Genomic DNA, 24184 nt, shown 5'->3' with positions numbered 1-24184 from the left:
CGCTCGTGATCTCACCTTCGTGTCGGGCTCTTCGTTGACAACATGGAGCCTGCTTGGGATTCTCTCTCTGCCCCTCTCCCATCCTTTCTACCTCTCAAAAATACGCTGTAAAAAAGATAAAGCAAAGCACTGCAGTGATGCTAAGTCTATGACTGGAAGCAGCACAGTGCTGAGAGGCCTTGTAACGGGGGCAGGGGGTGTTGGTTCGGGACACCCGGGGAAATCCACGCCAAGCCAGGAAGTGAAGGGCAGTGGGAGTCAGCTAGGCCAGGGGCAGGGGAAAGGCAGGTTTGGGGTACCGATGGGAAGGAGGGTGGGAAGTCTGTGGAACCGAGAGGAAGCGTCAGGGGTGGGCGGCACCGTGGAAGGAAATACGGCTGGGAAGGCCTCAGGGCATGGTATGCGGGGGGGGGGGGGGGGGGGGGGCTTTATTCCAAGAGCAAGGGAGAGCGGTAGTGAGTGAGAGACGTGTTTTAAAAGACCGCCCGGCCTGCGGCATGGAGGGTGCAGGGGGAGGGGCCACAGCTCCAGCGCTGGGGGTAGCAGGCAGCACGGGCGGGGCCGTGGGCTCCTAGCAAAGCGGACGTCTTCTCGACTTGAACTGAAGGGCCTGGGGTCTGCACGTGGGAGGGAGGCAGAGGGACGGCCGAGGTCTCCACCTCAAGCTCCCGGACAGACACCGGCAGCCGGACAGAAACACCGCGGGCCCCTCAGTGCAGAGGGCTAACAAGGAGGCGCCGGGTTAGCGGGTGTTGAGCCCAGCAGCAGAGTCTGCGTTGCAGACATCAACGTGGACACCAAGTTGTCAAGGGCTGTCAAGCAGAATGCAGAGTAAACATTAAAAGAGGGACTGGGACTAAAACTTGCGTCCGTCCGCATTTACGGTCTGGCTGGAGAACCGGAGGGCCAGGCGTGTGGCCGCGGGCGCCCCGCGGCGGGGGGGGCTCCTCCCGGGCTCCCCCTCCTGCCTCAGCCAGCCTCTCGTCCGCTCTTCTCAGGACTCCGCTTACAAAGCGCACAAAAAGACCGTCGTTTTCTACTCGCGATGGCCTTTCAGATGAGTGTTTTCAAGCCTCCGAGTCCAAGGCAGGCAGAGAAGAGCCAAGATGGGAACAAGAGGACGAGTATCAGTGACCTGATGTTCCTTTGAAAATGAAAGAACTCACAAATAGCATGTATAAAGAATCTACTTACTACTTTTCAAGTTATTTGACCACATGTTAAAAATTTCATTTCAAAAGACAAAGGAAAAACAAATCACAAGTGAGCTAACGTAAGAGTTTATTGAATAAATACATGCACGGTCATGTAAAATTAGTTGATCAAAAAGGACATTCTCTAATAACAATTAAAAAAAGCCCTCTGCTGTTTTCCATCTGCAGTGGCGGACAGCCCGAGTATAAACGCGCATATACGCTGGTCTCCACTGAGCTTCGGTTCCTGAAGAAAAAGGGCTGACCTCCTGACGAACACTATCTCGTAGCACAGAACAGAGTTGCGGTGAGTACAGCAACGATCTGGAACTTGGAAACACCGGCGTCACACTTCCATACGCTAAGGCACAGGAGAAGCAACCCACATGGACAAACAGAACTCAAATCTGTGTAAGTTAATTTTCCTCCCGTTGATTCGGCTCAATACAGAGAAGTTAACGTTCCCTTTTCCTAGACGAATCGGTCATTAAGGAGCAGGGATGCCGATCTGGGGACCCTGGAGTGCGGAGTCCGGCCGTGAGCGGAATTCTCAGTCCTTCCCACGGAATACCACAGCTTCCCACTGACCGCTCATTTGGCCGTGAAGGACAGAATCACACCTGGAAAAGTTTTTTTGTTTTACGTCCTCAGAATCGTCCCTTTCCTTCTAAAGAGAAGGAAGCCCGCTGCCAAGGTCCATCTCCAGGCTCCTCCGTCCCTGCGGCACAAGGCGGGTGTCATGCTGCCACTGGCTTTATACTCTTCCTTGTACTTATTTTGCCTAATTGCTTAGAGCGCTGCATAAGGTGAATACATACCGCAAGGTGAGCACAAGGCAAAACCCAGATGTTCGGGATGTTGGTAAAAATTACTGGTATTGTAAATCCCAGTGAGCGGTCGTTCCCTTTTTGTAGATTATGCCAGAGGCCCTTCAACAGACTCAACTGAAAAAAAATCTTCAATAAATCTAATACCATGGACCGACGACTAGGTTTATTAAGTAATTACCTGCCTTTATCGTGCTGCTAAAACACCACCGCAGTCAAATGTTTTGTGGGCACCAATATATTCATCCACTTCCTCCTGTACATTAACATGGGAAATGGTTTATAATGAGGCTTTATAGTGAAGTTCCATCAAGTAGGAAGCAGGGAGATTACACTGGTCTTTATGATTACATGAACTGTGTTGTGAGGCTATAGGCTCCATTATATATAAACCTCCGGTTTAAAGTGTGAACTAAAAGAAGGGTAAGATCTGTTGGCAGGCAGAAGTACGCAAGGTAACAACCAGCATCCACCACAGGCACTTTGGTGTGTTTGGTCACACGGGCCGCCCACGAGTCCGTGGAGGGATTCATGGTAAGATCCCCAGTTTCAACCACAAAGCTCGATTTCCCCAATGTCCTCACACATGATTTCAGAATGTTCTGATAGCTAAGGACTCATTTGCACCATACAGCTTAACATACTGAAAACTCTTTCTGAGTCCGTGCGTGTTTCTCACAGGCGAGCACGGCTTAGACACTGCCACGGAGCCTCAACCCCCAAGAGGTCTGGGACTCGAGGATGTAAAACATGCTTTTAGTAATCTAAACAGAAAAACATATTCCAAAACAGAAACTGTATAACAATATCCCAATACTGAGGTCAGTCACGGCATAAAGTGAGGAAACCCCGGAAACGGTTAATTACAATCACCAGCCGCCGTGCTGGAACCCTGTGGCCCCAAGAGTGGCCTCTGTGTTGGGCAAAAGGAAGCCAAGGCCACCTCAGGGGTTCTGTCAACCTATGATGTCACACTGACAGGTGAATGAATGAGCTGTTGGTTTAAAACAACTTCCTCCTTACCCAGATCCACCCCACAAACTCTATGGTGACCACGTGAGCCTGTCTCTGTCTTCACAGGCTGGGAAAACACTGAAAACTAACAAACCTTATGACCGACTATTTCACAACAGCCTAACTGCTAACACTGAAAATTTGGGTTGTATTTTAGGAAGTATAACTGTGTATCTGTGTACTATTTCATGAATACATTCTATCGAGCAATTAAGACATTTCACGGAAGAAACTTCAAGTTAGTGCACCATGATGACATGACATCCTCTTAGTATTATGTATTACTCAGTTACACATTTTTCCTTAGAAGCACTTCATCTGACTTCTCAAAAATACATATTTATATTTATAAAAGTGGTAATATTTTGAATATTTTCTTCATTCGTGATGGGCAGAACTATACTTATTTAATATTTAATCTTTCAGCTTTCCTTTTTAAAAAGAAAAATACCACAAAATTGGTCACTGAGAACTTTTCCTGCAAAGACAAAATGATTATGTGTCATAAGAATTTAATAAGTCTTAGAAAAAAAATATATTTCCTTAATCCATGTTCTTCAGAGTTCAAACCAGCAGGTAGAGATTATAAAAAATAGTCTATTTACATGGCAGAGTGTACCTCAGCGATGTACAAAACAAGGCAACAGTAAAGCATATACATAGATCTGCTTCCTCGTCGATACAACGGACATACAGCCTTACGCGACACGGTAACTAACTACTACCCTATTATACGCTAGAATAACCGGCAAATACTACAGGAAATTAAACATATAAAATTTAATGATAATATTGGCCAAATATGCCTAAAACGTCAACATGTTTTATAAAACTATTAAGATATGTATAACTAAATACATTGAAATTATAAAAACAATATTGGTACGTCTGTGGGAGGGTGCGCTGCGAGCGCACGAAGGTGGTTGGCACACCGGGGGGGGGGGGGGGGGGGGCTCCTCGTGCCCGGCAGGGACTACGTCACCACGTGTGGTCTCGTGCCATCTTCTGTGAGGTCGTACCTAGGGGTGCATGGGGACATGACAAGAGACATGTGGTCAACCGGGGAAAGTGTTGTGGAATAGACACACGGGGCTCGTCCGTGCTGGGACACTCACCACTGGGTCCAGCCCTTGGCCAGTTCTTCGGACGCCAGACCGACCAACACCTGTGGGTTAAACGACACCTGTAACAGCGGGTGGAGCCCCGATCTCTCTGACCTCCTGCTGCCTCAGTATGGAACCCACTGTGTTATTTTGAGTCTCTCCCTGTCAATGTTTTTGACCCCGATGACCCCCCATGAATGATATGGCGGATCACATCCAAGAGCTCTGCCCTGTATCCAGGACTCTCAAAGTTCGGTTATGAAGAAGGATCAGTGCTGATAACTTACAGGGATATCGGCTCACACTCCATTAGTGCCAGCACAGTGGATCCGGATTATCTGCAAGCGGTACATAATTCAAAACTCCTCTTCCCTAACTCAGCCTCTGTGTACATTTAATGTTAAAGAATATATAATCTTATGCAAGAGTTACATGTGAATTCTGACAAAGACCAGAATAAATTCGGAGAGATAAAGGCACTAATTTGTTAGAAAAAGAATAGTTGGTTAGTGGAGGAGGCGGAACTGCAAGAGAATATTTTCCTTCATGTTTTCTTTCAATGTGACTCAACATTTCTTTAATTAAAAAATTAATCTTTTCTTCAACTCTATGTTCACAGCATTTGTGTGAGTAACATGCCCAATAATATGATTATGTAAAAACAATGAAAATAAAGTAATTTTCAAAATGTACTCATATTTTAGATGCCATGGTCTTTCATGGTCCACTCTTTTATAAATAAGCATTAATCAGAGAGGAAGTCCCCCCCTTTCCATTGATTTAAGTATGGTCTAAAACAATGCCCTTTGGGTACGTGCTTAATGTCTGTAAGATACAGGAACCGATCCCGGTTATTTTTTAAACTTACTTTGCCAAGAAGCCCTTTGTCTTTGGACAGGAAGCCACCACTGTTCTTTACTGCTACATCCAGCGTCCTCCTCTGTACTTCTGGTAATGAAACGCTGAAATCAAAGCTGACACGGGAAAAAGAGGACCGCCCTTACATCTCTCCATAATGTTGTTGTATTCTCATTATAACCAAAAAACAACCTTTCTGCTTACGAGACAGTTCTAAATGCTATGCTGTTTTTTATTATAAAATTGAGTTCTGTTCAATGTTTGCATCTGGCATTTCATGAAGACTCAAAAACAATTTTTGTTTCCCTTATTTTGCAAACATAACCGAAGACTCTGGCCTCCTAAGTATGTGAAAGGCCGTATGTAAGTGATGAATTACCGAATTCTACCCCTGAAACCAACACTGCATTAATATTACTAATTACTAACATATTAGTAACATGTCAACTAAAATTTAACTAAAAATTAAAAAAAAAATCAAATAAAACAACACTAAGTATGCGAAAGACCCTACTGCCTGTGGCTCCCTCATGTATGGGGACGGGTGTTCTTTGAATGTCTGCCCTGAGTCTTCCTAGTAGTTACAATGGGGGACTGTGGATGCAGGTAGGACCCACTGGTTTTCTCATCCAGGCCAAAAGACTAAACAGCAGTGACTACAAAGCCGGGGTGAGTGAAATAAAGAAAAGTAGTATGTGCTACAGCTTCATGGGAGGGAAAAGATCCGCAGTGCACTTTTTAATGGCCGAAGTCAGATGCTACAAACAAAAATGCCTCCAGGGAACCAAGTCCTCAAAGCTGGCTGGAGTTCAGCCACTGTGAGTCAGGGTCTCTGGCAAACCAGAGGGCAGAGGGCCTAAGGCCCGGGAGGGATGTGGCTGGAATGTGACCAGCCTTCAGGGAGCTTCAGCAGCTAGAATCCCAGACTTGCAGGGGGCGCGGAGGGGCGTTTCCGAATCCTTAACTTTGGCTGCGGCTAAGTGAGAACACTGTCAAAATGTGCTCACACCAGGGACTGGTGCACACCTCCTGTCAGTTTCTGTCTGTGATTTAAAAAGAGTTGCTGGCGTGAACATATGAGAAACAACCAGTCCATTTAAAGATAAATGTAAACAAAAGTGACACCACTTGACTGTATGATTTCCCAAAATGCTGTTGGTTTTTTTCAGCTGTAGACACTGTAACGTAAGGTAACGAGTTTGCAGACTGAAGCTCTTAAGGGTGGCGCAAGGCCCCCGGAGGTCCTCGAGGTGCTCTCTGGAGATCAGCACCGATGGCAGAAGCAGATAGGACCTCTACTAAGACAGACCATTAAAGGGATCTGCGAAAACGTTAGACAATAATGCCATTCTTTTCACTTTTTTATTGTTTTGGAAACTAGTTGTTTTTCAGAAGAATGTTGTATTTTAAGATGTCATAGACTTATTGTTATTTAAAATAAACTTAAAATATACTTATTGTTGAATTCTTAGTTTTTATTTATAAGTCAGAAAAATCAATAGATACAACCGCCCAGGATGGAAGTTCCGCGAGGTCCACAATCACCAGTTTCCCTTCCACAGTGTGTACAGCCCGAACGTACTATGTTTAGCCACTTCTAGACCAAGTTCAAAATGTTCATTTATTTATGTTAACAAGTCCGTGTGTGCTAATCTGGAGTTTTTTCACTGATACTTCCCAACAGTGTGTTGGTTTAAATGCATTAGTCATTCAAAGGTATTTGATCAAGCCTTTTTTAATTTCTGAATTCGACAGCCTACCCATCTTGAGTGAGCACCATACCTCTGGTCAAACACGGGGTTCAGTGTTTTCTTTGACACGTGTGTTTTTCTCCTTCCTGACCTCCTCTTGTCTGGTAACAAATACATGCGGACATAGGGGTCAGAGCCATCTTCAGAGAAGGCAATGAGATTTCTTACGACACAAACCAGAGAACACTCGATATTAGAATCTAGGAAAATGACCGTTAGCATCACGTTCAAACTTCCTACTTCGATTTATATTTATCTACACCACTGAGAAGCAGAAAGGAACAAAGTGAGTTTCTGTCCTCACCCTGTGCTAGCTTGTTGGCGGACGCAACTTTCACCTCCGTTTCTTGAGCCCAGAGTTTGGGGGACATCCTGATACTTGCTCTGCTTTGAAAACGGAAGCTGTTGTTTCTAATGTCCAGCTTCTCCCAGTGGGAGGGGATGTGGTTGGCCTCACACCAAGGGAAACCCCATCCTCAGTGCTGCCAGGCTGCTCCCCCAACTCTGTGCCCTTCGTTCACCTAAACCTTTCACCTCCTTTGTGCAACCCATGCTGCTCTTCTCCTCGGACACCTGGTCTGAGCCAAACAGAGTCTGGGAGTTAATGATATGCAACCACTTCAAATTATTCACTTACCGATCAACCTGAAAATCTAGTTAGGGGACTATTTGCTGAGAGTCCTCTACAACAGTAATTATCTCACAGCAAGAATGTATAAGGTGCTCAATAAATAGGTTCAGAACTGAAGTCTACATTTATATAATTTCCTATGTTTCTAACAGCCTTTTATTATTTTTTTCAAGTTTATTTATTTACTTTGGGAGACAGAGAGAGAGAGAGAGAGAGAGAGAGAGACAGAACCCACGTGCATGAGCAGGGGAGGGGCAGAGAGAGAGGGAGACACAGAATCCAAAGCAGGCTCCAGGCTTTGAGCTGTCAGCACAGAGCCCAACGTGAGGCTTGAACTCACAAACTGTGAGATCATGACCTGAGCTGAAATCAAGAGTCAAATGCTCAACCCAAGAGTCAAATGCTGAGCACCCCAGGTGCCCCTCTAACAGCCTTTAATAAGATCCAAATACTTATGCCGTACATTTATATCCTAACTACTACTGAGAGAAGTCACACAGAAGGGAAATAATTAGTTGGCTCCATAGCATCATCACTAATCAAAGACAAATTAAAGCAACGCTGCCAGCTCATGTTACACTTACTAAATCAGTACGCTGCACAATAAACTTCCTGATGGGGGCAGGAGAAGATACACCTGTACCCTGGGTACCAATGCCAGCTGGCATGTTCCAGAAATAGTCTTGAAAGACTATTGGCAATACCTGTCATGATCTCATCAACCTTTTGAGATCCTCCGAATTACTGACAAAAACTTACTCCTGGAAATTTAATCTCAAAGAGACACTTCAAGAAAAATATGTTCATTACCATGTGACATGTAACTTGGACAATCTAAACATCCAGCCATATGGAATGTTGTATAAACTGCAGTAGAGCAGTTCAAGATGTAGTACAGGGGCACCGGGTGGCTGAGTGGGCTAAGCATCCGACTCTTGATTTCGGCTCGGGTCATGATCTCACGGTTCGTGGGTTCCAGGCCCACCTCAGGCTCTGTGCCGACAGCGTGAAGCCTGCTTGGGACTCCGTCTCCCTCTCTCTCTGCCCTTCCCCTGCTCGCTCGCGCTCTCTCTCTCTCTCTCTCTCTCAAAACAAATAAAAATAAACTTAAAAAAAGGAGTGGATTACAAAGCAACCAAAATGTTTATGAACAGAAACAATGTCAAGAACAAAAAAAGAATGCAGCACTGAATACTAAGTCTGTAGCATAACATCATTACTTTGTCCTTCAAAAATGAAATGGGTTCATCTGTTTAGTGATGTCAGAGCTAACACTGGCCTCTCATCTAAAGCCCACCTGGGGGTTCCCGGGGGCCCGGCTCACCTGCAGGAGTGCACGACCACCACAAGCTTGTTTCTCTGCGAGCTGTGTCGGATGGTCAGCTGGATCTGCCCCAGGGGCGACTGCCCCAGTGTCGTCCCACTGGGGAAACAAAGCGAGAGGTTATAGCTCTCCTCAGAACTGAACGGGAGTGAGTCAACTGGCACAAAAACAATCAAATTACCCATGGACTTGAGCATAATCTGGACTTCTATTAATCAACCAGTCAAACTCGTATCTCAAATAAGGTTTCAACATAACTTAATTATCCAGAACTGACAGCTTTCCCAGTGAGGGCCCATGGTAAAAAGGAGACTCAGGAGATGTCCTCATTACAAACATCGATTCTGTGGTCTCTGCAAAGCAACGTCTAGCCTGTAAGGACCCAACTCTACGTGTGCTCCCTCAAAGCCCCACGCGCACTGCTTGCTCTGATTTTCCCGGCAGCCTCTCAGGAAGCTTCTCTCTCAGGATTGAAGCGCAGACTCCCAAGCCCGCCAACGGTTGCCCTGGTGCAATGTCCCTCCAGATCATCGCGGCTACTCCCCAAATTTAGCTCCTGAGAGAAGTGCTTTCTTATTTAAAGTTCTATCTCCTCCTAGAGCAAGAGAGGAAGGGACTGATTGCTTTCTTCTGAACGCTGAACCTGAGAAAGTACGCAGGAGAGAGCATGCTGAGTGCGGGTCACACGCGTGTGACTTCCTCAACCCCCAGGAGTGCGTTTCATCTCTGCCGCCGCTTCCTATGCCTCGACACACCTCTCGGAACAACAAACAGCAAGAACAGCTTCAAAGGGCCACTTCGTTCCTTCCACTGACGGGAAGAGGTTAACGTCTGAAGCTTATGATAACTGCAAGCTGCCTTCCTCCTTCTCTGAAGAGCCCAGGAGCACAAGTATGAATCCAAAGACTAGACAACACACGACCGGTGGTAGTAAGGGGGTGCTGAGCAAACAGCATTTGTTCTTCCAACACAGACACAACCACGGCACGAAGAGCGAGCATCAGCTCTAGGTCCCGCCTCCTGGTCTGAGGACAGGCACACAGGGGCTCAGACCCTCTTCTATTCACCCCGAACCCCACTGCTTCTTGGTCCCTAGTCAGGTCCTAGAAATGGCAGGTTTATTTTAAAAGGCAAACACTCAGTGAGCAAAAGGGCAGGGACACCTCAGGCTCTTTTGGCTAACTCAAGACGACGACGTTAGCACGAGACGCGTGCTCTGATTGGACAAGGACAAAGGAGGGGTCTGGTTACTTCTCTAGCTGCCGCAGCCTCTGCCGAAGCTCCTGGGTGGCGATGGGCAGGGATATGTCTGAGGCTATGCTTGGAGTGGGCTCCTTAATGGAGATGTGGCTGGGGGAGCAGGTGGCACTGGTCTGGAGGCTGGAGGAGCTCCTGCCCAGGTCGCGTGGGCCTTGGGGGCTGGCCTCCACAGGCTGGGCCCCCTCTTCCACGCCAGGCTTATCGCTGCCCCCGACGACTGGTGTGCACGGGGCTGTGCTGCCATCACCGGAGCCCGGCGATGCGGACACGTGAGATCTGACAGATATTTCTCTCCCTTCTTTGGAGACAGAGGGTCGCTTTACTTGAGCTGAGTGTTGGTGGTCTGGGGACCTTTCTGGCTTTTCAAGGTGGAGTATCTGCAAGTGGAAATAAACACAAAATTAAAATCAGTGACACTAGAATGGCCTGGTATATGAGTGGCTTTAGATATATTCGCTTGCCAATGTCTATTGAAAACTTGGCAAAAACATTATAAACAGTCTAGTCTATATGTCCAGCTACTCTGTTATTAGAGTGATGCCACATTATGGTAAGTAGAAAAAGGAGGGGCACCTGGGTGGCTCAGTAGGTTGAGCACCCAACTTCAGCTCAGGTCTTGACCTCACAGTTCATGAGTTCGAGCCCCGCATCTGGCTCTGTGCTGAGAGCTCGGACCCTGGAGCCTGCTTCAGATTCTGTGTCTCCCTCTCCCTCTCTGCCCCTCCCTACTTGTGCTCTTTCTCGCTCTCAAAAACAAATAAAAATGTAAAAAATTTAAAAAATGACTTAGTTCTCATTTAAAAAAAAAAAAGAAGAGAAAGGAAAGTTTAAGGAATCAAAATTATCGCTTCCATGATGTAAACATAATTTCTCTTCAGCCTCTTCCGTTTGCGTGCATTCTTGCACAGCTGTGGGGGTGATGTCATTGTTGGGCGAGCCTGAGCCGTGCGCCCCCAAGAAAGGATGAGAGGTGAGGGCCCCCTCCCCAGTGGGCTACTGCACACACCCAGCATGAATGCCGGAACGGCCTTCATGTCCTTCGGCTTGTGTGAGCACGTGAACCCTTCACTTCGCTGGCTTTTCACAGTCAGTGGTAAGGTGTGCAACATTCCACTGAACAAGAGCCCACACCCCAAAACCCTGCACTCCAGGGTTGCTGCAACAGTGTCAAGTTTCCCTCCTTGTAAAAAATAAAGCTGCAGCAAACATCTTTATGTTCATGGCCTCTTTGCATTCTGTCTTCTTACTGAAGGTCAGATCTCCAGAGAACGGGTTCCTGGCCCAAGGGGCTCTGTGACCCATGGTCTGCAGACACTGCAGTCCTTTCTGCAGAAACTGCCTATCTCCAGAGTTGGAACTAAGTGCAAAGAGATCATGAACACTGAACCCTCCACAGACGGAGGTTGCTTGGATTTTTTAAAAAGTGGGTTCTTCATTTTAATTTGCATTTTATTTTATTTTATTTTATTTTAAAACAATGTTTATTTATTGAGAAAGCACGCGTGCACATGAGTACGGGAGAGGCAGAGAGAGACGGAGAGAGAGGGTCCAGAGAAGGCTCCGTGCTGACAGCAGCGAGCCCGGTGTGGGGCTAGAACCCACGAACCGTGAGGTCATGACCTGAGCTGAAACCAAGAGTCGACTGAGCCACCCAGGCGCCCCTTAATTTGCATTTTAAAAATTAGTGAGTTTTAGCATTTTCCAATCCATTTGCCAGTTTTATTTTGAACATTTCCTTAGGCACTCACAAGAGTCATTGTCTATTTTGTACAAAAAGTCTGTTTGTAATTTCTACCATCTTGAAGAACTGTATTAAATTTTCTCTCCTGAATGACCTTTGAGAATTTAGCCTGGCCTGCTCAAGCAATCTGGAAATACCAGCTGGGGCAGATGTCTAAGTCCAAGCCTCAATTATCTCTCCCCTGAGCGCCTATAGTTGTCAGCAGTGGTTTCCTCGATCCCAGACAAGTGCCTTCCTGGCCCCAGGCTCGCAGCTATACCGCGGTCATCCTCCACGAGGGCCCATGCCCTTCACTACACTCTGGAGCAGCACCCAGGAGTCAGCCAGTCCGCCCCCCCGCCCCCCCAACCCCTGTCCACTCCTGTAATCGCTGCATGAGACTCCAGTACCCTGAGGGCGATCTTCATCTTCAGAGTGCTGTTTGGACCTGAATTACTGAGTTGAAATCGCTGGTTCATGGTCATGTCATTGCTGGTAAGCAGCTGACTGAGAGGGATCTTCAGGTGCCCCAGAGAACACTGATGCTGTTCATCTTTGACCTGCGGAACACACAGAACACATTTAGCTCTGAAGGGTCAAGACAGAAAATATAGAGGGGAGCCCGGGGGGCTCAGTCGGTTGTGCGCCGACTTGGGCTCAGGTCATGATCTCCCGGTCTGTGGGTTCGAGTCCCATGTCGGGCTCTGTGCTGACAGCTCAGAGCCTGGAGCCTGCTTCCAATTCTGGGTCTCCCTCCCTCCCTCTCTCGCTCTCTCTCTCTCTGCCCCTCCCCACCAGGCTTCCATCTCTACCTCAAAAATAAACAAAAGAAAAAAATACAAAAAAATGGAGAAATGTCCAAAATCAAGTCTTTTTTTTTTTTTTTTTTTTTAAACTAGGCTCCATGCCCAGAGCGGAGCCTAACACGGGGCTTGAACTCACAACCCTGAGATCAAGACCTGAACTGAGATCAAGAGTTGGTTGCTTAACTGAGTGAGCCACCCAGGCTCCTCCAAAACCCAGTCTTTAAAAAATATCTCAGCCATCTCTTTCTAAGTAGTGTTCTCATAAATGACGGACACAGTAGAAAACCTCTTAGAGACACAGAATGCTACAGTAAGTGAGGTTCCAACGAATCTCTCATTTCCTCATTGCACAGCTACAATGAGCACCAAAAAAGCACTGTGGGGTCACTTGGGGGGCCCAGCCAGTTAAGCATCTGACTTCTTTTAAAAAATTTTTTAATGTTTATTAATGTTTATTATAGGACATTAAAAAGACATTAAAGGGATATTCTAAATAATGTTGTGCCAAGAAACTCAACAATTTAGATGAAATAGATGAATTTCTTAAAAAACATAAACATCAGGGGTGCCTGGGGGCCTCAATCGGTTAAGCATCTGACTTCAGCTCAGGTCATGATATCACAGTTCATGGGTTCAAGCCCCACGTCGCGCTCTGCTGACAGCTCAGAGCCTGGAACCTGCTTCAGATTCTGTGTCTCCCTCTCTCTCTGCTCCTCCCTCCCCTGCTCTCACTCTGTCTCTCTCTCAAAAAATAAACATAATTTTTTTTTTTAAAGCATAAACATCAAAAATCATGAAGAAAAAAAAGAGATACCCTAGATAAATCCGTATCTACGAATGGAATATAATTTGTATTTAAATGCCTTCTCATGAAGAAAAGTACAGGCCTAGATGGCTTCACTGGTGAATTCTTGAAGCACGTGAGGAGAAAGCCCAATTCTACACAACTCTTCTAGAAAAATGCAAAGAAGGGAACATTCCCCAACTCATTCTAGGAGGACAGCATTACCCTGAGAAAAAAACAAACTTACAGATTAGGATCCTTCATGACTAAGATACAAAAACTCAACAAAATGTTAGCAAGTTACATTGAATACATAAAAAGGATACTACATCATGACCAAGTGGAACTTACCCCCAAACAAAGGTCTGTAAGGTTTAACATTCGACAATCAACAATATAGTCCACCATGTTTACAAACATGAACATCATCTCAATAGTTATAGAAATAGTTATTGAAAATAGTTATAGAAATAGTTACAGAAAAGCCTTTGAGAAAATTCAACATCCATTCATGACAAAAACACGCAGCAAACTAGCAGCTGGAGTAGAAGGAAGCTTCCTAGACAACAGACCTAATGGTGAAACCTCAAGGCTTTCCCCTTGAGGTCGGAAGGGAGGGGAAGGGGTCTACTCGCTCCAGAGGCCGGAGGGCCCAGCAGGGCAAGAGGAGGCAGGAAAAGGAAGTGAAAGGCACCCAGATCGGACACACAGAAGTAGAAGTGACATAATTAGCAGACAACGTGACTACCAGGTAGGAGACAATCCTAAAGTATTCACAAAAAGCTATGAGAATAATCAAATACAATAATATAATATCCACATACAAAAATCATTTGCATTTCTAGATACTAGTAATCGAAAGTTGAAAACTGAAAAAAATTATGTATCAAAAAGTATGAAATACTTAGGGATAAATCTGACAAAGATGTATCAATTATGGTGATGAGTCCATGAACTGTACTCTTTAAATCTGGGCACCTCTTTGTATGTTGGTTATATTTCAACAAATCTATTAAAAAAATGCAAATAAAATACCTCGACTTCAAGGTCCTGGCGCTTGGGATTGTGAATGAAGAAGGTGAAGTTTTCTTCCCATACAGGTTCGTTGGTTTTGTACCGAATCTGAAAGAAATAACCAAGTATCAGCTCTGTGGTATTTTCTGTGGAAAAGGGCTACCGAGACTGTGGTTATTCATTTATTGTGTTTGGAAGCTTAGGACTTTAATTAAATTCCAAGACACTTATTTGCTGAGCATGTGCTGTGTGTTAATTGTGAAAAGTGTTCAAAGATGGAGACAGTCCAAAGCTTTCAGAGTGTGTCAGGGAAATTGACAGTTATGAAATCCCAACCTCTGAGCCCATCCCAATGACAAGAGTTCATCTGCTTGGTTTGGCCTTTGTTCTACTATTTTCCCAGGGACCACATAATGCTAGAAGTCAGGAAGCTTCCTAAATTGTGAACATTTTAAAGCGAACAATGGCCTGTAACTGTAAATAATTCCTGAAATATTTTCTTTTAAATTAGGAAAGTGGAACACATTACAACAACAGCAATGTCCTCTGAATGCCACAGAATTGTGTTTGTTGAATTTTAAGGACTGCTGGTTATCTTTCAAACAAAATATTTATAGAGCATTCAAAGGAAACTTAGAAATTTATACCATGTCATTTATCCACGAAATCAAGCAAAAGCATATTATGGCATTTTTAAAATTTATTTTTTGAGAGGGAGAGAGACAGTGGGGGAGAGGAGTGGGGGGGGAGAAGGGGGAGGGGGAGAGAGAAAGAGAGACAAACTGAGCTACCCAGGCACCCCCCTTTTTTTTGTTGTTGATATTTTTAAACATAAACAATACATTCGTTACCCAATAAAGAAGTTTGTTATCTGGGAACTAACTGATTTGAGAAAACGAGAGGAAGATATGGAAATCAATGCTTCACGCCTGCACTAGCAGCCCGCTGACAGTCCCCACCTAAGACCAGTAACAGTGACATCATAGGAAACCGGTCAGCACCTCACCTTGCTCTCCTGGGCCTTGTGTCCAACTGACATCTGGACAAGAGGGTTTGGATTGCTGTTTATTTTCTTCCCTGACTATCCAAAAACAAACAAACAAACAAAAAATAAGACAAAATAAGTAAACATACATCTTGAACTGGGGCTTACTAAAAATGAAATTAGTGGCTCATATGAATAGTCATTTCTAATTAATTCTGACACTTCAGTTATGGGGACTATCTGGGAACAATTTAACTGGAAAATAATTGCTGAGCATATCCAAAGCCATAATTGGGTCTACCATGAAATAAATTAAGAAAATTCCTATTTCCATATGATTTTTAAATGCTAAGGCCTTTTATTTTTAAAGCAAGCTAGTTTGGAAAAATGCAAACTTCTAAATATCTTTAATGCTAATTCCAGCTCTCAAAACTCACGTTACTAGGATAAGAAAATGAGTAAGTGCAGCAAATGGAAACAAAAGCATGAGGAAGGACAAACATCTGGAACATACACTTCTGAATAGTCCCCTGGTGGGAATAATAAACACACTACAAAGTATCAGAGACATATCTTCACATTTTTAACTTCGTACCTTCTGTGCAAACATGTAGCTATCAGATATCACTTCTTGCTTACCAGCTCCTAAGTAATTCTGACTGGAAGAATAAACATCAATCTAGAACTGCATTAAATTAAGCAGATATAAATATAATGAGAAAAACTCAGGAATAAGAAAACAAATGGTGAGAAGCATACCTGAGCAGACAGGTGAGAGAACATAGTGGGACACAACATACATGGGACATGAGGTTTATTTCTAACTTAGCCCCACAAGAAGATGCAGTTAAATATCTGTGTTAGTGGGAATTAATCAGGTCACAAAAATGTTTTGTTGTTGTTGTTGTTGTTAAACAATTTTAGAGTCAATCCTTAACACTACAGCAATGATAGAAATAGGTGTCAAATTCATAGGATTATCGGAATATTATTAGCCCAAACATACGGTGATAATCTATTTTCTGGTTCATCTTTTTGGTGTGAATAAATTCTGCAAAACGAAATAAACACCATTAAAAAAAGAAAACATCCAAGGTTATAAACTACTGTGGCAGATAATACGAACTCTTCGCCTAAATCCTTCCTTTACCACTGGAACCCGGAGTTCTAGGTGGGCACGAGTCCTCTGCACATGAAAATTCTATTTCCCAACTTCCCTTGCAATTGGGTGTGGCCAGGACGCGGGCTGGCCTCCAGTGAGGGCGCCCTCCTTTGTGAAGCCACTTTGGCTGGAGATGCTGAGCCGCGGGGCCAAGGCCAGGGTTCTGCTACGCCGGAGGGAATGAAATCGTCCTCTGATAATAGCAACTGCTTTGATACAGAAACTGCTTCTTAGCTAGGGTAGGTCACTTCATCTCTGAAAAAGCAGCTGTTTCACTCCTAAAGTTACCGTGCCTTATCAATTTTGAGACACAATTTTTCTTTTTTTACCTTTCTAACATCTCTTGAAAAATTTATGGACCTGTTTCGGGGCGGATCCCAATTGGGACACAGTTGTTCTTGCCTTAACCGATTTATTTTGCTTCTCTCTTCCTTTTGTTGTGTGCATGACATAATAAAAATCTGTATTTATCCTGAGTCTAAGAATTCTTCCAGTAGACACAAACACTATCAAACCTTAATGGAGCTTTTTTTTCTTAGTGGCACCTAAAATAATGGTGTATTTTTAAACAAATGATGTTCCAGATTCTATGAAAGAGGTTAAATCATTAAGTCTTGTACCACAAAGCAGTAGTCAAAATGCATCAGCCCCAGTCAGATACACAGGTATAATGAAAGTATGAGTTTTTATTTTATCTTTTAACATTTTATTTTTTAATTTTTTATATGAATTTTAAGTAGGCACCACAACCAACGTGGGGCTTGAACTCACGACCCTGAGATTAAGAGTCGCACGCTCTACTGAGCCAGCCATGCATCCCGAAAATGTGAGTTTAAGTTAGACTGTCTTGAATTAAGTTTCAGTGGTTTACAACTGATTGTTGAGACCTACATGTTTCATCTATTTGAACTTTGTTTTTCATGTCTAAATAATGGCCACAATGCCATTTCCAAGGCCTTGCCGTTACACTTAAATGAAATGGTAAAATATCAATTAAAATGTACATATTATGCTAGCTACACTGAGCACTTTTTACACGCGTGATCTTATTTAATTTACTCGATACTCCTAAAAAGATCCTATCACTTCCAGTCTATAAGTAGCAGAGGACCGGACATCTCACTACAGGTTATACTGAGGAGTTGGGCAAGGCTGCAGTTCAAACCCAAACAGTCTGACTTAGAGCCTTCATTGCAACCGTTTCGTCTCGCTGGTCAATGATCCCCAGACATCAAAGAAACAGTGAGGAAAGACTTGATCTAATCCCTTCCAGTGTTACTGGAGCGGTTACTTCAACTACTGTGCTAACCACTACTGCAAAGGAGTAACTCACTGCTGGGTCACACCTCATGGCCTCAGTACAGGTGAGGACTTAATAAATTTACAGCAGAAAGCAGACATTTTGTCAGTCTTCTTCACTCAAAATTTAACTTCTTTTTCTAGATGAAGCTGATTCAAAACCATTCCTTCGGACAGAATTTTCTTGAGAAAATATTTAGTATATGTGCTGCCGAAGCGAGCACTCTTGAGAAAATATTTAAATCCCCCCCCCCGCCCCAATATTTGATCCTAAAATGTTCGAAAGAATTGGAAAAAAAATAATAAAACACTGTAAGTCATAGAAAACTTTTAACAATTTGGCCAGAAAATACATGTTCATGTTGTTTTAGGGAGTGGAGCTTAGTTTTCAATATACCTCATTTAATGAAACTTAAAGCTTCTCAAAAGATCTGTCACCCAAACCCAGCAGCACCAAAAGCCATGAGGTCACCGACTCAGACGGCCCTAACTCAGCATATTGGAAGAGGTGATTTCTAAATGGATAGTCACAGTGCACAAGGAATACCTTGAAATCATAATCTAAAGATTGGTTATGTTTTTAAATAGACCTACTATTTCACCATTTTCACCAATTCAAATCCAATTAAAATGCAGAGGATTTAAAAGTACCTTAGATACTGCTGCCTGAGGCCAACAAAACAGAAGTCTAATTTACCATATTGGTACTTTATAAAATTTATCTTCAAAGCTGACTTAATTTCTTCTAACTACTAATTCTTGGGTAAACAAAAAAAGGATCCAACTAGACAATTAATTACTATATTACTACGGGAGGCAGTTTGTCAATAAACCCATGTGAGTTAAAATATCATCTCTTTCAATATGTTTCAATTAAGTTTTCAAAGGGAAACTATTAGTTTACCTTTAAAGCTTTCTGAACTGCAGACTTCTTCAAGACATCAGGGTTAAATTCTAATGGGTTACTCTTTCAAGTCAGAAGAAAATGAATATACCAAGGGTTAATAAAACATGCAATGAGGAGTTTATGTAAGGTTAATAATGACACGAAAATTTATGAGAACAAACAAAAAAATCTTTAAATGAAAACCACCAACAAGAATGACACAGTAAAAATCATTTGTAGCACATACAATTCTTCTTTATGCCCAAGATTTTATCTTAGGATAAACCTTTAATCTATAAATATCAAAATACATTTCCTCTGATTACTGTGATCCTTTACGATTACTGTTCTTTCACTCCCACCCCTTTGTCTTTGGGATTTGAAAAAATCCAGGAGTGACACTTTAAGAAAGAGTTCTGTTTACTATTCTTAACCTGAATAAACTCATGAAGACGTCACCCATGACAACACTAAAGGTTTTATCTGACGTACAAGTGGATGGGCTCAAGATGCCCACGTGGCTCTCAAGCCAGATCACACCCCATACGAGCAGCTGACCCTTCCCTTGCTTCTGAACTTTACCTTCGTGCAAAACCACAGCAGAAGTGGGCCTTTTCCACTTCACTGCCATTCTCTCCCGAGTATCGAATGCAGGGGCTGAACACTTCGTTTCAAAAGTGTATCCCGGCTTTAAAGTTCTATTATTACGGGTTTTATGTCCTAGTTTCATTGACTTTTTTTTTTTTTTTCCATATCATTACTTTCTTGCCTTCAAGAGGACAAGGCAGAGCTGTCTGTAAGCTCCTTCAAGGACTGACATTTAACATGGAAGATTTTATCAATTCGGTTGTAATTAATTTCAAATGACAAACTGCTTTTTGTTATGTTTTTATGAAACAGCAGACATCATGGTGAAGAAAGATGGACAGCCAACTTCCCAGCCTCCGGTGGCCATGGCAGGCTGGGCCAGATGAGAAGACGGAACATCCAGCCAAAAGGAATTCATGTGACATAAAGGCCAGACCACTGAGGCGGCCTGTGGAGCTCTAAACACTGGACCCACCAGATGGGCCAGGTGAGGCTGGGAACCTCCGCCCTGACATGTGAGGACCGCCAACCCTCAGGTGTCACGGAAACCTCTGCTGAAGCTCACTTTGGGTAGGTGTGATGCACATCTCATTCTAACATGCACAACGAAAGCAAAAGTGAGGAGAGAGGCCGTGGTGTGGGTGGCAGAGCTAGAGAAGCGCTGTGAGATCGTGGGGGGCTGCACAGGCTCGAAAGAGAGACGGGCCAGATCACATGGGGACACTGGGAGGGGGCCAGCATCGGCCCGGACGTCACGGCACCTTCCAGCCTCGGGCTGCTCCCCACAACTGGAGGCAGTAATAACCGGCAGTGTAGCCGCCCGGACTTTTTAAAGATTTGTATTTTTACGTAATCTGACACCCGATGTGTGACTCGAACTCACAACCTTGAGATCAAGACTCACACACTCCACTGACTGAGCCAGCCAGGTACACCCCCTTTTTGTTTTTAAAGACCTTAAAGTAATGCCACCTGTACTTTTTACAAGTGAAATGGCACCTTGCATCATCACACCCAGTGATCTTGCTACTGTGTACCAAGTATCCAATTTTACGGATACCAAGGAGGCAACAGTGTGAACACTCATCTCAGATAAACCCCATGGACAGCTCTGTGAACTCACAAACCTGAAGTGCTAACAACCTCACTCTACACTAGCATGGGGTAGACAGGAGGGGTCACAAGGCAGAGTTCAAAGCCCAGCGCTGGTACTGACTAGCTGCGATCTTGGGTCTCTAACTTCTGTCCCTCACACTCTCTGTGCTGCCTCAGCTTCCTTATCTGAAAAGTGATGTGATGGGGAGATTAAACAGGGCGGACAGGGAGAGCCCTTGGAAGGTGTTCAGCAAATGCGTGTTACTATGTAAGTCCCAGGTTCCCAGGTTGGAAAGCTGGCCACTGGAAGCCGGAGAACACCCTCGGCGCTCCAGGGTCACATTCAGCTCCAAATCTGATCAAAACAGGAGGGCAGAGTGCCGACGGTCTATATCGTCAAGAGACTGTTTCCACACGGGAGAAAGTCCTGTAGTGCCAAAGGTTCCCAGATGGCGGTAATGCATGCATGGGGCTGCAAATTAAGTATCCTGAGTAGGTAGAAGGTACAAGACCAACGGGGCTGGCCTTTACCAGAAATACCAACAGTCTCAGCCTTTGGGGGAAAATTGAGAAAGCAATGATTTAACCTGACGATGAAATCCAATTTTCTTTAAAAAAGAAAAAAGGCAATCAAATCTGGTCAAATTAATCTCATAAAACACTGTGCTGATGCCTATGATTGAATCACTAAGCAGCACTACTGTATGATTTTGATAATGTGGGAGGGAAGTTGGTTTTGATAAGCTAGCAATGTCTTAGCTCAAGATCATAAAGCAATTAAAAAATCCTGACACAAGGTCAGAAATATTTCCCTTTAAAGAAAGCAATTACAGAATGAGAAAAGGTAACTTAGAAAAACCACTGCAGACTAACAGAGTTTATGCAGGAGGGTCACACTGTTGTCCACAGCAGCTTACAACCGTCACTAAGAAACACCCAAAATATAAAGTCATTTCATAACTCGAGAGTTATAGAGAATGTTTGCCAACACGTACCAGTGACCTCATCTTGACTTTGAAAACACCTCAAATAGCAACAAGCAAGGAGAGTGAGGAAGGAGACCATGGTTACCATTTCCTACCCACGTGACTCTCAACAGCTCACCTAACCCATCAGGGTCTCAATGTCCCTCACGGATAAAATGGGGCAAAATACCTATTATTCAACTTTTGCCCCACCCTTCTTTGATAAGAATACACTGAAAGTGCACGTGGAAACAGAAATGAAATCTCTTCGAGAACACAAAGCATTACTACCACTGTTAGATTCAAGGGCTGAAGAACTTTATGAATCTCACTAAGTTATTGAATTAAATCAGCCTAGAAAGAGTAACTTTCTAGACTAATGACTAAGCCATCGGTGACTTTCTTTGACCCTAAAGCAAGTAAAAACAACTGTCTGCTACAAGCACCAAGAACAGTAGTACCAGGAATCAGGGCCCCAGAGCAAGACCCCAGGAAACAGACGTAAGAAGATCAAAGTCAGCTTCCCAAATGAGTGGGTTAGAAATGCTCAGTTATCCTCTCCTGGATATTCTTTAAGTTCCTTAAAAGAGGCTGAATCATAAACTCAATGTATTTTGTTCTCCCTTAGGAGCTCTGGTTAAAAAGAGGAGAAGGCACGTTTCCAGGGCAACAGCTGGACATCCGTCTTCACCGACCATCCCCACAGGTACAGCTGGCACTTCAAGGAAGGCCAAGTTCTGACACTTCTGTGTTTCATCAGGAGGGAAAAGGAGATCTAAGGACGTTTTCTGAAAGCTTGCGAATAAACATTTACATCTCACATTGAGATGAACCCTCAGAAAATCGGCTTTAATTATTATGGTTTCATTTTCCCCTCAGAAGAATTTTTATCTTTTTTTTTTTATGGGCCAGTAGCAGCTTAGGAATGTCAGGATTCTTCACGACTCACCAGATTTGTTCATCTCATCATCAGATGTAGTCACCAAAGTTGGTTACAGCAGTGTTACTTTTACAAAACAAGCACAAAAGAAACACACGCACAGTAACTGAAATCATGCAAGAAAATTAAAAAAGCATGCCACATCATTCCACCATTGAATAGATGGCATTAGGAGTTCCAGCCCACATTCTAGCAGTCTCCATTAAAACAAAAGGAAGAAAGAACACTGGAGAACTCACAAATAGTGCTCTATAGACTGAGGTAGTATTTTCACAAAACACTAGTCCCGACGCTCGCCTCTCTTTTAAGTAGCCACACCCAAAGTTTCCCTCGTAGATACTCTTAGGAGAGTGGAAACAGGAGGAGAAAGCAAAGAATGGTGGACCGCGGTCAGTGAACGCACAAGAAGCACTAATAAACAGGATTGCAAAAGGCAGAGTCAAAGCATCCCACAGAAACGCAGGAGAACCGGTGGGCAAACGCTGTTGTTTAACTTAAACACCCGAGAGGGCAGCGGTTTTGCAAAGATCCTTTGCCTCTGACACACAGAGCATACTTCATGCACAGAGTGCCATTTTAATAAAAGGTTAATAAATTCATTTTTGCTTTTGTTTTGCTTACGTGGTATTACTCAAATTTCAATTTAATGACAAAATACACACTTCGAAAGAGGCCTAATTCTTTCTTGCCAATTCACTTAATACTATTCTCCGTATCCTAAAATATATAACAAATTCACTTCCATCAGGCATTATAAAAGACTGTAAAACAAACATTACTGTGATTAAAAACCAGAAAGTTCTACTGTATGAGAAATTCTGCAGGAAGGTTAAATAACAACAAAACAACTTTCCCCAAATTGAGATCGTTAACGGAAAAAGTCAGAGTTTGAACTGGAAGACTGGCCAAAAGGTTAAGTAACATTTTAAGAAAAATTAAGAATTTATGAAGTTAAAATTAGTCAAGAAACCTTCACTGAAAGAAAGAGTACAGTTGCATATAATTACACAGTGTTCAACTACATCTTCCCAGTATAAAAAGAGATCAATTACATTTTGTCAAAAACCTTAACTAAAACACAGGGATGCACAAAGTACATTTACTTTGCTTTGAGCTAAGTGCAAGTAAAGTGCAATTTTCAGAGCTTGAAAGGCACTGGAGGAGAAGTGGGGTGTGCACTCCGTGGGCTTCCGCGGGGAGGTGAGACGAGGACAGTCTGACGTGAGACACTTGGATGCAAACTGTGAAGGGCAGTAAACACTCTGCTTTCTCGTCTGTCTCCACCACGTCGATGCCAACAAGGAGAGGACACAGGGAGACTACATGCAAATGCGCCGGGATGGATGAGCACTTATTACAGGCTTAGCAGGAAAACAGCCTGCAAACCTCAACAGAACTGGTCTGGTGTTTAACACAGTGAAAGAAGGCAGGAATGACCATCCGCTGGGTATGGGAACTGGCACTCAAAAAAAGTGATCAAAACAATGTAACATTTATATAATGATCACATTACCCGAAATAGTGGATTTAAAGTACGGTGGTGGAGGATCCCGTGAGACTTCACATGAACAGAACGGTGGGATTTTTCTTCCCCACAGCGGTGGTCATTACCTATAAAAGCTGCACTTCACAGTGTTTTCTAAGAGCAAACAGTTCTGATGCAAACAAGCAGGGGCTCTCCCTCCGGGCCGTGGGAGCCAAGCGGGGACAGGGCACCAGGGGCTCCAGCCAGCGCCTGTCCTACCAGGCTGCCCACCGGCCGTCCTGCCACGCCACAGCCAGAGTGGACTCTGGGGCCGTGGACAGAGCTGCTTTGTTTTATTCCCATGCCAGAGAAGACAATGTCCATCCCTAGGGAACTCCATTTTAATAATTAGTGATTTTCTACGGAGTATCTTCTTCCCTAACTACCAGGCACATCCTTTCCTTATGTAATGGAGATTTCTTCATAAAGCATGTCAGAGTAAAGATAACTCTGA

At 43.8% G+C, this 24184-nt stretch overlaps 1 protein-coding gene across 5 annotated transcripts in view; it reads right to left on the bottom strand.

The window, feature by feature from the left end:
• Positions 1 to 1264: 1264 nt before the first annotated feature.
• The window catches only part of ESYT2 (extended synaptotagmin 2), an 83451-nt gene continuing 60531 nt past the window's right edge, over positions 1265 to 24184 (bottom strand). For 2 of the 5 annotated variants that reach the window (XM_058723615.1, XM_058723619.1), the window contains exons 14-24: positions 22445 to 22546; positions 18636 to 18698; positions 15292 to 15366; positions 14307 to 14393; positions 12092 to 12241; positions 9953 to 10338; positions 8702 to 8800; positions 6778 to 6909; positions 5006 to 5111; positions 4150 to 4199; positions 1265 to 4053 (exon numbers count right to left, since the gene is read on the bottom strand). In XM_058723615.1, the coding sequence (XP_058579598.1) occupies positions 4008 to 4053; positions 4150 to 4199; positions 5006 to 5111; positions 6778 to 6909; positions 8702 to 8800; positions 9953 to 10338; positions 12092 to 12241; positions 14307 to 14393; positions 15292 to 15366; positions 18636 to 18698; positions 22445 to 22546 (1296 nt within the window). In that variant the 3' untranslated portion in view covers positions 1265 to 4007. The remainder of the gene's footprint in view (positions 4054 to 4149; positions 4200 to 5005; positions 5112 to 6777; positions 6910 to 8701; positions 8801 to 9952; positions 10339 to 12091; positions 12242 to 14306; positions 14394 to 15291; positions 15367 to 18635; positions 18699 to 22444; positions 22547 to 24184) is intronic. The other 3 variants (XM_058723616.1, XM_058723617.1, XM_058723618.1) reach the window with 3 other exon arrangements.

This window comes from Neofelis nebulosa, chromosome 4, assembly GCF_028018385.1.
Source record: "Neofelis nebulosa isolate mNeoNeb1 chromosome 4, mNeoNeb1.pri, whole genome shotgun sequence".
In the NCBI taxonomy this organism is placed as follows: domain Eukaryota; kingdom Metazoa; phylum Chordata; class Mammalia; order Carnivora; family Felidae; genus Neofelis; species Neofelis nebulosa.
The sequence above is the reverse complement of the archived record's forward strand: the minus strand, read 5'-3'. Positions and strand labels throughout refer to the sequence as shown.